This window comes from Juglans microcarpa x Juglans regia, chromosome 6D (assembly GCF_004785595.1).
Source record: "Juglans microcarpa x Juglans regia isolate MS1-56 chromosome 6D, Jm3101_v1.0, whole genome shotgun sequence".
Taxonomy (NCBI): Eukaryota; Viridiplantae; Streptophyta; class Magnoliopsida; order Fagales; family Juglandaceae; genus Juglans; species Juglans microcarpa x Juglans regia.
The window spans coordinates 13,458,966-13,471,911 of NC_054604.1; the positions used below are offsets into that span (position 1 = coordinate 13,458,966).

Sequence of the window (12,946 nt, forward strand, 5' to 3'; positions counted from 1 at the left end):
CTAGAGGCTTCGGTTCTTCCTAAAGACCAGATGGTTGGTTTTAGAAAGTTGGTGACCACAACAGAATTTCTTGCAGACATCAAAAAGTCGAAGGAAGAATCAAATCAACTTGCTACAGAGTATAATTCTGCAGATGGATTAGACTAGGATGGTGACATGACTATTGACAATGATTCGCCTTCTGAAAGCTTTGTTGCTCAACAATTGGAAATGCCGATTTCTATTGAATTTGCTAAAAACGTAAGATTGAATGGTGAATACATGAAGGCTCCCTGCCTTGTTCAGAGTATAATATCCAAGATGGAAGTGTATGATTCGGAAGCATTGGTGGATGTTCACAAGGACATCTCCCTACTCTGTTCAGCAACGAAGTCATCCAAGGAAGGGACCCCTTGCCATACTGATAATCCAATGTCAAAGGTCTAAGAAAGCATTTAATCTGAAAATTTAGTTTATGTAAAGCTAGTGCACGAATTAACTCATAAATGCCCTCCATCTTTGGACAAGACTCCAACTTCGGGGAAGAAAGTGAGTCCTAATTTGGTTCCTGACAGAAAAATCACCTGCAAAAGTCCATATCAGCATTTCAAGCAGACCGACTCTCTGGCCAGTTTCCTTGTCCAAATCAGTTGACATTGAGAAAATCTCCAGCTATAGAACAATTTTAGAATGTCAACGACAAATTGATTTTGTTTTCAATTCAAACGAATAGAAAGATCATCGACAAATTATAATTTTAAATAAATATAAAAACAAAACGAATTTCTTGCTTGCTAATTGCTATACCCAGAGAGAGAGAGGCAGAGACAGGCTTGCCTTTGACATCAACCTTCAAAGTCGAGAGAGAGTTTGGGGACACCAATGGAGATGGAGCTACAACCAGTTCCTTCTTCCTTCAATGCTTGCTTCTTCTTCCTTTAATGCTTGCTTCTCGGTTTTAGCTTGAGGGCACCTCTTGGTCGGAGGGCACCACTGGGGACACCTCTTGGTCAGAGAGTTAATTTCAGTCGGAGCCCTAATTTCAGTAAGAGGGAGGGCTTGTTTTAGGGCACCTCTTAGAGCATTGGCATTGGCTTCATAAAAAATCTAACCAAATGCAAAATAAGATGAATTTAATCAAAATAGAGCTGAATTGGATTAGCTAAATAAATAAGTGTGAAGCTTTGAGTTACAGTAAATAGATGGTTTCTTCAAATTTGAAGGGTTACTATTCACTCATCAAATCTATTTTTTATTCATTTTTAATCTCCAAATGTCTTTTTTATTCACGTTTAATCTACAATCGTCTTGTAATAATAATGCAAGAATCAAATTAAATTTTTAATTAACATATGATTAGTGTAATTGTAAAATATGAAAAAAATAAAAATATTTTTATTAAAAAATAATATTATATTATTATTTTAAAGAATTCAATGACTAATTCAATGTGAGGTTATGGCTAGGGAGGTTTTGGATCTATAGAAATCATATACTTTTCATCAAATTTTAAAGATAACTTTGATGAAACCAATGTCAATGCTCTTAGTCGCTAGGTTCAGTCGATGCTTGCTCCTCTGTTTTCATTTCATTTTTTTCTGTCAGATGCAGACATGTCAACCGGTGGCACGGTGGTTCCGCATGGCCGGTTGTACCTAGCAGAATTGGTTTAGGGGATTACCTTGTACCCCTGCCCTTCCTACCCACAAAGAAAGATTGCTCTGTTGCTCAGCAGGCCCTCAAACAAGATACCCAAAACCCAAAAAAGACAACAGCTTTGTTCATGTTTCACGCTATTTAGATTGAACAAGTGAACTATATTCTCTTGAGCCACCAAATTCTAACTTTTAATTGTAAAAAACCAAATGAAAAAGCTATCAGGAGATTGATATGTGTGATATAATATCAGGAGACTGAGCTATACCTTTGATATGATAGAATTGAGATACTACTTGATCAAAAAATTTAATCAATCAGTTTGGATCCAATTATATTATTTCATCATTCACTCTTGTGACAATCATCTTATATGAGATTTAATTGTTTATGTATATTCTAATAGAACCAAATTAATTTGTTTAACAGTATCTCAATTTCTGATCTTCTGGTTGATGAGGTTGGGGAAAGCAATTTTAGATATTCCTTTGCTTTTGCACCATAGATAGAGATTATCTAAGACAATCATAAGTTGGTAGGAGAAATGGAACAGAACTCTCCTATCATTTCATACCCAACACATGCACACACGCAAAAAAAAAAAAAAAAAAAAAAGAGTATGCATGTGTAGGGGGGTAAACTATAAGGAAATTGCGATCTGTATGAATCTTATAATGCTGAAACTTCATGTAATTTTAAAAAATCAGCCCCAACCAAAAAATTTCTTAAAGTTACCAAACCTGGTCCATTTACAAGAGAGTAGCATTGGCTAAAGATCTAGGTGAAAGCTTCGAACAAGAAACGAGGTTGTAAAGTTTACACAGATAACAACCTTTAGAAACTATAGAACTAGAATGAATAAAATTTTAATCCTACCATCAAAAGGTAAACAGAAAAAAATGTTGCAAAATTTACACAAGACAGTAAGCCTCATAACCCTAAGACTGTAACCGAGTACATTTGAATTGACAAATTGTTCATGTTGATGTTCAACTGCTCTGGTCGTACATTGCAGTAAAGGTCAAAGTTGCAGCAGTGGTCGTTCCTGATGATAAGGTAGAACTGTCCAGGTTGTCTGAGCCTGAGGATATGGTATAAGATTTATTTTTCATGTCAGGCTTATCGTTCATGTCCAGCTTACTTTTCTGGGCACCTCGCACTTTGAGGTCCATGAAATCGGTAATCAAGCCTGGCTTTGTTATCTCAATGTCACCAACATCAACCTCACTAGTTAGCATCTTGACAACAGTTGACATGGATGGCCGGAGCTTTGGAGCGTCTTGGGTGCAGAGAAGACCAATCTTCAGAAATTTACAAGCCTCCTCTGCATCAAAATCACCATTCATTGCTGGGTCAACCAGTCCAACCAGCACCCTTTGTTCATAAAGTTCCCACGTCTGCCACAGGAGAATTCACATCATGAACAGTCCCTAAATTATTAAATTGTTTTCTTCATGATTTCAAATAATCTGCCAGCATAAATAAATTTATCTTATTATTCTTAAAGATGTTCCTAAGGAAGACCCAGTCTTATTTGGTAAGAAATCTGCATATTCATAGAAATCAAACTCTACCGAAACTCCTGGCTTGAAGATAAACTTGAAACTGTTCAATCAAATACAATGGCCTTGATTAACAAGGCGAGAAATGGATTAAATGTCAATAAGAATATGATTAATTCCTGATGAAGAGAGACAGATTATATGCATTTCAATCGCAAATAATTATATTCATATAAAAATGGAACATCAATGCGTCAAAGTTCAATAGAATCAATCAACAGGAAGGGACACTATTTTTAATACATCATAGTGAACAGATAAAATCTTTAAAACTAGAATATATATTCAAAACCAGGTGGCAATAGGGACTCATGAAGAGGGTGCTCATGGCAGTTCAGTTAGCTCACTATGTAGGATGGAAGCAGTCAAAAAGGGTTGCAGCTGACTTTTAAGGGCCCTAACTAGAATGCATTAAGAAATCTTACATCTACGAGGTGAGGAGAGAGGAAAAGAGAGGGAGGGAGAGCAATGATGAACTCGTACGAATCATATCTGTATGAAATGTGTCAACTACTATAAAATCAACTTGCTTGCCGCTCAAACTGATTTGCACCACAGTGAGTTTTAAAGAAAAAAATGAAAACCCCCTCTAAGAAGTCAATTGATCTAGAGCCCTTTATTTTAGAAGGAACATCAGGTTTCTAGGATGTGGGTTATAGGTCTACTCTAATATGTGACAATCTCCTCTTGCAATTGATTAAAGCTTTCAACTAGGTTGTAGTCAAACTTTTCAAGCAATCCTAAGTTTATTTTCCTCCGTACCATCACCCTCTTGAGCTTCTTCTCCAATTTCCTCAAAAACATCCTTGTTGCTTTATTGGGGTGGTGTTATAAGTGACTGCCGCATCATCAAATGCTCTATAGTCTCCAACTGCTTCAGTTGTACCTCAGGCTGTAGTTCCTTCTGTTCTTATTGTATGTGTATGTTGAATATAGTTGCTAACTAAATATGGTGGGACCAGTTGCAGCTTTACAAAATGTGACAAGGAAAAAGAAACCTTCACGCATGGCACAAGATAAAGCATCTGTTCAAAAGCTCAATTCCCACCAAAAGATTGCATGACAAAAAGCGAGCACAGTGAATACAACTGCATCTTGTCAATATATTTCTTGACTTCTTCTAATCATGAAATATTATCAAAACAATTCCATCGATCTTCAATGCAACCAAGCCAATTCTCTATTTTTTTTGAAGTACCAAGCCAATGCTCTATCCTAAAGTTCTATGCAATCATGCAACCATTTTTACCTTCTTCTTCTGGAATTCCCATTTAGTCATCATATTTTTTGACTTCTTGCAATCAGTTAAAGTTCCTTTAATTCCATTGAAACTACAAAAAACATTGTTACAAAACTTCCACTGATCTCCATGGTCTTGCCTTCTGATGAAATCAGCAACGTAGGTAGGTAGCTTCACCACAAAATCCAGCATCACTCTATACTCCAGCACTTCCGTCTCTATCAGAACTTTTGTTTGTATCTCTCATTCCTTCTGATCCCTTGGCACATATCTATTCTAGGTCGTGCTCATATCTCACAACACATTTGTATCTTTCAATACTTCTGTACCACTTGTTACACTCATATCCATTGATATTATCAGGTATGCTAGTACGACCATATCTTTCAGCTTACTAGTATATTTTAACAATGCCATATCCACCGTTGTGTTCTTATCTTCCAACACTGCTAAATCATGCATCCATATCCAAAGCATCATCACTCAATGTAAAGAAGATTATGCTCACAAAAAGGTTGCAAGCAAATCCCATTGCCGGTTTCAACTCTTATCATAAAAACTTAAAATGACACCATTGGACTCCATTAACCTAAGCTCTGCTTGGGTTTCATGCATAGCAAATTGGAATCATGAATGAACCAAAATCTGACTTAGAAGAGTCCCATATCCACTTTGTGTCACCCAAATGGTTTTTGCCAGTATGCTTGGCTGCCATCATTTGAAGGCTATACGAGGCTTTGATAACAACTAACGCAAAATGAGAGTAATGAATACGGTGGTAACCAACCTATAAAACTATGAACATCCTAGAGTCTGCTACGGGCTCTGCAATCCACTAAATATATTTATTGAATTGATTTTCGAAGGTTAGTATATCCCTTTTAATTATTTTTTGGTAGTATATCCCTTTAATTATAGTAGCAATCGTAGATGATAATCAATGGTCTTGAGACTTGCAATGGTTCTTACTTGATCCTGCAAAACTAAGAAGGGAATTATCTCGATTCCCATATGATTGACCTCAGTTCTCATTGATCATGCTGAACACGAGTCATTGTTCTTGGGTAACTTGTCCTACATCAGTTCATCATAGATATATTTAAACTTTGACAATCGAAGCCATCATTAAACGGTAAAGAGGAAGCTTTAAGATCATGTGAAGTGGCATATCTTACTACTATAGATTATGCTGACAAAGCATGTGGCTCATACAACAAATCTCTCATGGGGCATGGATATAAAGAGTACATGGACTTGCACATAAGTTAAATCAAATCTAAGTCTTAAAGAATTATTGTCATACCATTGAACAAGATTTTGATCAAGCGTTGGAATCACTTGAAATAATTAAAGACTTTAAATAATCATACACAAAGAACTCAAGATGATTATACCTTGATGCCTATGCTCCAAAACAACTTGATACGATTTTTTTTTTTTTTCACAATTTCACAAGAAGGAAGTCGCAAATCAATTTCATCTTCTCAAATCATGGAATGCATATGCAATCTTAATCTTATAGTAAGAAAAAGGAAAACAACTCATGATTTCTTTGAGGGGCTCAATAAGAAATTCTTACCCTTTCTAGGAGATACTGTTCTTCAATAGGTAATCGTGTATTTGTGTTCCATCTCCCGCTTACTATTTCCATAAGGAGGACACCAAAACTGTAAATATCTGCTTTCGGCGTTAATTGCCCCTTTATTGCATATTCTGGTGCCAAATAACCTCTAAAATAACAAATATAAATGTTAATAGCTGATTCATATGTTTTACAAACTCAAAAAAAAAAAAAAAAAGACATAAAATAAGAGAAAAATAGATAGAGAGGGAATGGATGATGGACAAATATAGACTTCGTTTGAAAATTGTGATGAACAAAGATCAAAGAAGCTTGACTTGTAGGGATGAAGCACCCCAAATTCGAAACATATCAGTACAGATGAGCTGCACCAGAGAAAGATCCTACACTATGTTTGTTCCATTGGGAAGGTAGCTTCAGGGCTATTAAAGCATAACTCAAAGAATAAATCAAACCTGGGTTACATGGTTATATCAACATAATCAGAGCAAGACTTTATGACAGGTGTATGTTTACTTCCCACGTATGCCTGGGGCATAACATCATTTACTTAAAAAAATCCAACCATTGGAACCCCCCTACATAATCATCAACCAAATTAACAGCATAGACAGCTAAAATGCCTATCATCACATCATTTACTTCAAAAAATCCAATCAGTGGAACCCCCCTACATGATTATCAACCAAATTAACAGCATAGACATCTAAAATGCCTATCATTTCGAAAAGCTAATGCGTGGACCCAAAAGTGGATAAGTGAGTCTGAACAAGTTTTCACTTTCATTTTACCAACTATCATTAAGGCAAGAGAATAATACTAGAACTTACATTGTTCCTGCCACACGTGTGCTAACGTGAGTCATGTTGGGTGGGATAAGCTTTGCAAGCCCAAAATCTGAAATCTTGGGTGTTAGGTCTTTGTCAAGGAGAATATTGCTTGCTTTGATATCTCTGTGAACAATATGGGGTCGTACTTCCTCGTGAAGGAAGGCAAGCCCACGTGCAATACCAATACAAATCTTAGTCCGTGTTCGCCAATTAAAGTAGATATTACTTTGACTTCCACCTGAAACCGAAAAGGTTCTAGGGCATTGAGGAGCTGTTTAATTGAACAACTATGAAAGTCAAAATAAGATGCATGTCCACAAAATTGAATGTTTCAAACTGATATTTTTAATCAGTCCATATATTAAGGTAGGAATTTAAAAATATATATTCCTGAAACTGTCATAGTAAAGATGTTAAATTATAGATCAATATTGCTGAGGCAAAAGCAAAGGTATAATAGCATAATACAAGCAAGGCCTTCCAAAATAAGAATGTTAGGAATTTACCGATAAGTGTTTGTGCGAGGCTATTATTCTCAAGATAGTTGTAGACCAAAATTCTGTGATTTTCTTCCACACAACAGCCGTAGAGCTTAACCAAATTTTGATGCTCTATTTCTGAGATCACATTAATTTCAGTCAAGAACTCCTTCACTCCCTGTCTTGACTCGGCTGAAAGAACTTTTATAGCAGCAATCTTCCCATCTTTAAGCCGTCCCTGGCAAAACAGAATTAAGTGTTCAAAAAGGTGTTATTCATGAGAGAATGAAAGTAAGATAAAAGGTTAATGGGGCTCACACTTAAACCATCTAGATAATCAATCTTTTTGAAATATGACCCCCAAACTACCAGTATTGATAATTGTTAGCCCAATTTGAAACTTTAATAGCAATTGTGACCCTCATTAAGATCTCACCATTAAGATGAATGAAAAAAAGTGATGTAGCACAATCTTTATAGTCTAATCTTGATGGAGGGTGCAAATTGCAAATGAAGTTTCAAAACTGCAGTGCTAATTGACGAAATTGATAATTTTGAGTTATATATAAAAGGAATGATGATTCATGAGGTTAATTGGAGTTTCTCCAAAACTTAATTATCATGCAAAATGATCAAATAAAGCATATGTTTAATAGAACATCTGTAGTTACCTTATACACAGAACCAAAACCACCCTCCCCAATTTTATTGGTTTGACTAAAATCTGCAGTAGCAGCTCTCAACTCTTTGTAAGTGAAAAATCTCACATTGTGAATGCCTGACACATCTGTCCAGAAAAAGCAATCAGCAATCAGAAGTCATTGTGTTTGCATGCTTACTCTGAGAAAGTGATAATTTAGTCATGAAAACAAAACAGTTGGTCCTAAAACATCTGATATTTTATTGTCATTAGTTACAGGGTTTACCATCATCAACATCAAAGCTTCCTTGTGTCTTCGGTCCCCCCTTCCTACTGAATGAGAAAGGAAAACAAGTCATAACTCAGTGATACCAGCCTTTCTATGTAAAACTGTTTAACAGTGGCTTCGAAAGAAAACTCTTCCAAGACCTGCCAAACTCAAACATTGAACATGCATATTAGTCCTAGTGCATAATCAGGAAATGAAAATAATGGAAAATTTTTGGTAAATTTCCTATTGGCGAAACACTAATGCAAACAAAAACAATGAAGACACATGTGAAACAATATTGCTGTTAACTTTACCATTCATATTTCTGAAACATCTATAAGACTTGAGAAAATGTACACAACCTAAAATTATAGCAGTAGTGCCCATTCGTTCCTCCACAATGTTAGCATCATATTGGAGTTTTATCAATGTCCTACAAGTCTCTCTAAATTCCTTTATCATTTTGGACTGGGTAATTCCAATTATTTCAGATGCTCATCTGCTCGAGTGGTTTTCTCAGAACTCCCTCTCGTATTAAAGGGGACATTCACTACTATAAACCATGTTTTTAATCACAATCATCATGCCCACCTTCCATGATTCGACATATGTCTCACGCTACCACGTTGAAGCATATCTACCGCATGCCGGACAATCAGAATTTAGCAGATCTTAATATAATCAATAAATGGTAAATGACGTACGAGAGGATCAGGACAAAATTAACACCCAAGATAGGTAGATAGGTGCACCAAAATGTGTTGGAGATGTACTGTAAATCACTGAGTACTCAAATTCCACAAGTCTCGGCGTCAGAGGTAAAATTATTAGAGACCAAACAAAAATCTATCCATTTGTTAAGTATGAAAACAAAAGTTCAGCCAGACAAATGACAGAAGGAAAAAGTGACAGCTTCACAAAAAAAGGAATCTACAAAACCTATGGCATCTATCTAAAAAGCAAGAAAAATTTACCCCTTCACACCATTCTCAACGAAAAACAGGAACACGAAATTGAAAGTAAAAGGCATAAAACATAATAAAAGAAAGGAGATTTGAAACAAACCTCAGGAGTTCAGAGAAAGAAGAGAAGAACCTGTTGATAGAGTAGAGAGAGAGAGAGAGGCGGGATGCGCTAAAAGGGAGTTTGGTTTTGGGGGGTGGGAACGACGGATGGGAATGATAATAATAGTAGGTACTAGTCTTTCCAAAGTCCATGAAGGCATGCGTACGCCCTTTGAAGTTTGAATTTTCTCTCTCTCGCTCTCCCTCTTACCCAGTCACCCTTTCCATTCCGTATGAAATAACTTAAAAAGGAGGACTGACTTTATCAAACACCGCTACTAATGAATGTGGATTGAAAGCTCTATAAGATAAGCCAGAGAGAGAGAAAGACTATACAGAATAAAGGACCCCAGTCGCCTCTGTGGTAGGTTCCGGCTTACGTATACGTTGCAGTAGTTCTATGCATGGAATTATGGCGACGTATGACATCAACTGCAAACCAATTTGTGATATTCTCACGGGCCGCATTATTTTTTTATTTTTTTTACTTTTATATATATATATATATATATATGAATAAATTGATATAATTTTATATAATGCGTTAAATTTATTTAATAAAATTAATATTTTAATTTAATATACTATATCAAATTACATCAATTTATGAATTATTTTTGTAGAATCTAAAGCAATTCTCTTTTTATAATCTTTATGTAAATTGATCTTATTAAAATAAATTTTTAAATTGATATGATTTAATTTAATGAATTTTTTTATTTATCATCTTTATACTATATATCTACTAAAAAAAAAAAAATAAAAGCAGGTGAATAGTATAGAAATGATGAGTAAAATTTTTCTAATTTAATATCTCAAATTTATTTCATATTTAAAAAAATATTTTATAATTTAACGTGAAAAAGAAATACATCAGTCTGCATTTTTATATAAAATTACTATATTGACCAATCATTTCTATTATTTATATCCCTCTCGGGTGATATTGACTTAGAAATTTCTTGTTCTTACACAATAAAACAAAAACAAAACAAAATAAAAATTCCTTGTTCAGATTAAGGTCCAATAAAGTCTGCTCAAAATCCAGCATCGCCTGGCATTTTACGTCAAGCTGACAAGCTCACACTTGCGAAGAAAAAGTAGGCCTTTTACCATATAAAAATAGAAATAATTTATACATATTCTAAATAGATAATTCTGATGAGTAATGCTAGATACAAATTTTAAATAAATAAATTTTATATAAGTTTTTATAAAATAATAGATCTCACTAATAAATAATAATTTTTTTTACATTTTTTTAAAGTGAGATCTACTTTTTTACAAAAGCTTATATGAGACTTGTCTATTTGAGATTTGTACAAATCATTTCTCAATTTTTATATTCCCTTTGTAAAAAATAAACTCCACCTCAAAAAGTATCAAAGACTCTATATATCACATGTCTATTTAGAATTGTACTTAACATTATTCTAAAAAAATAAGAGAAATGATATTTACAGTCTTAAAATATATAAAATTAAAAAAATAAGAAAAATAATATTTACAATATTAAAATGTGTAAAATTCACATACTCATTTTGAAAAAATAGATAAATATAAAATCTACATAAAAAATTATTTTTTTAAAAGTAGACCCTACCTTTTTTTTAGAGACGGAACGAAATTTACACAACCTAAAAGTATATATAAAATTCATCTAAAAAATTAAAAATAGATGTGAAACAAGGCAGGCAAGCATGCGTTCACGGATGATAGGAACGGGGTTAGCGTGCTTCGACGCCCCGTGTCGACTGTCGTCGTGAGATCACCACGTTTAAACTGTCAATTTTACTTGTTTTTCTTTCCTAAAGATGTAATGCCTCAGAGGCTCAGATTGAATATTATAAATCAAAGGTTGAAGATCAGAATCTTACAGTATTTTGGAACGATAGGTTCTCATGATTTCAAAAGATAGATTTTGACATTGACCACTACTTCCATTAAAATATACAAAATTTTGTTCAAACTCAGTCTGTGATGAGTTGCTTAGATTTTTAATACCCACTGTCCACTCTTTTCATGGAATGGTAATTTATCTTGAGTGTAAAGAAGTATTTAAATATTTAACAAGAATCATATTTCTGACCTTAATCCCTGTCTATTCCATTTTATCTTTCTTGGACTTTCTCGAAAAATTTGATCCTAGAAAATCCTACCATGTTCTATTCTCTTCAATAATAAGTAGGGATGTAAAAAAAAAACCGGTAAACCGGATCGGACCGAACAGTCCGGTACCAAGTTTGGTTCAAACCAATACCAGTTTTATTTTTCTTAAAACAAATCAAAATAGGTCTGATTTTTATTTTTTTCTTTTCTAAAACCGAATCAGAACGGTTCATATATATATTATAATTTTTTATATTGTATATAATTTTATATATAATATATTAAATAGATATACTATATCACTATATATTATAATATACTATAATATATCATTATATTATATATTATAATATATCACTATAGTTTATAATACAATTATAATATGCTACAATATATTATTACTATGGTATTATATACTTTAATATATTATTATATGTATTATATAATATAGTATATAGTATATTAAAACCGAAAAATAGGACCGAATTGGTAAAATCGAAAGTATTGGTTTAAAGGAGTAACAGTTGCGAAACTGGTTCTTGAAAATTTAAAATCGGTATATATCGATTTCATTCTAAATTTTGTCAAAAATAAGACTAAACTGGATTGGTTACATCTCTAATAATAAGATTAGAGAGATATGATGAGAGTGAAAGCGTCTTTTTATCCTCCCACTGGAATTCGAGGAGTTACCCATGCGGCTGTCACTGTGCCCATCAACAGTACAGAAACAGATGCTCAAACCGCATTGAAATTGGATTTGGGGTATAGTCTTTCAGAACAGTAATGATACACGTGGTCAATTATAATATTTTATCTAATTATGTTTTGAAAAATGTTATTTATATTTATAATTTTATTATCATAATCCGTTACCAGTTATTGAAATGACGAGTACTTTGAATTTTTTTTATTCAAAACTCAAATTAAAAAATGAAAATTTGATAAAATGGGATGGATACTCAATACATATAAAATAATATTAAATGCAATCATGAATTGTGCAAATGCAGTACATTCACTTTGAAAAATAGTAGTCTACAATTAAAAGATTAATTTTTTTTCATGTAAATCTCATATTTACTTATTTTTTTTCAAAAAAAGTCTACAGTACTTACGTATTCTATGACTGTAAATATCATTTCTCATTATAATATTGTGTCTAATGTTGTACATACTTGTAGCACTATTCGTATGTTTAAGATTGATTTAATTTTTGTACGATAATATTATTTTTTATAAATTATTTTATAAAAATGTCCTTTATTTAAAAACTATTATATAAATAATAGTAAATGAAATTTTATATTTAAATATATAAATATAATAATAATGAAATATAATAATAATTTTTTTATCTAATTTATTTTTGTCATAATCTCTATTACTGTTACCTTCAACACAATCTCAATATAAACAACCAGCAGCATTAATAAAACCAAACCCAACAACTGCTTCAAGAACCAAACTTTATGCACCAAAAAAAACAGAATTCAAAGATCATAAATACTCTTGATCTAGAACCAGAAAGCTG

The 12,946-nt window shown here is 33.2% G+C and overlaps 1 protein-coding gene and 1 long non-coding RNA gene across 5 annotated transcripts; both read right to left on the bottom strand.

The window, feature by feature from the left end:
- Positions 1-289: 289 nt before the first annotated feature.
- LOC121268860 lies at positions 290-1,041 on the bottom strand. The gene is made up of 2 exons (XR_005941269.1): positions 787-1,041; positions 290-563 (listed from the first exon to the last, which is right to left on the bottom strand). It is a non-coding gene; the product is annotated as an uncharacterized LOC121268860 (long non-coding RNA).
- Positions 1,042-2,347: 1,306 nt separating this feature from the next.
- Positions 2,348-9,601, bottom strand: LOC121235951 (cold-responsive protein kinase 1). 4 transcript variants are annotated; one of them, XM_041132397.1, is made up of 7 exons: positions 9,305-9,601; positions 8,255-8,301; positions 8,000-8,115; positions 7,356-7,566; positions 6,850-7,087; positions 6,017-6,167; positions 2,348-3,032 (listed from the first exon to the last, which is right to left on the bottom strand). In XM_041132397.1, exons 1-7 carry the CDS (start codon positions 9,454-9,456, stop codon positions 2,625-2,627), a joined length of 1,323 nt encoding a protein of 440 aa, XP_040988331.1. In that variant the 5' UTR covers positions 9,457-9,601; the 3' UTR covers positions 2,348-2,624. The 4 variants fall into 4 exon arrangements, with proteins under 4 accessions (XP_040988331.1, XP_040988332.1, XP_040988334.1 ...); XM_041132398.1 differs by having other exon boundaries at positions 9,335-9,563; XM_041132400.1 differs by having other exon boundaries at positions 8,255-8,397; positions 9,335-9,466.
- Positions 9,602-12,946: the final 3,345 nt, after the last annotated feature.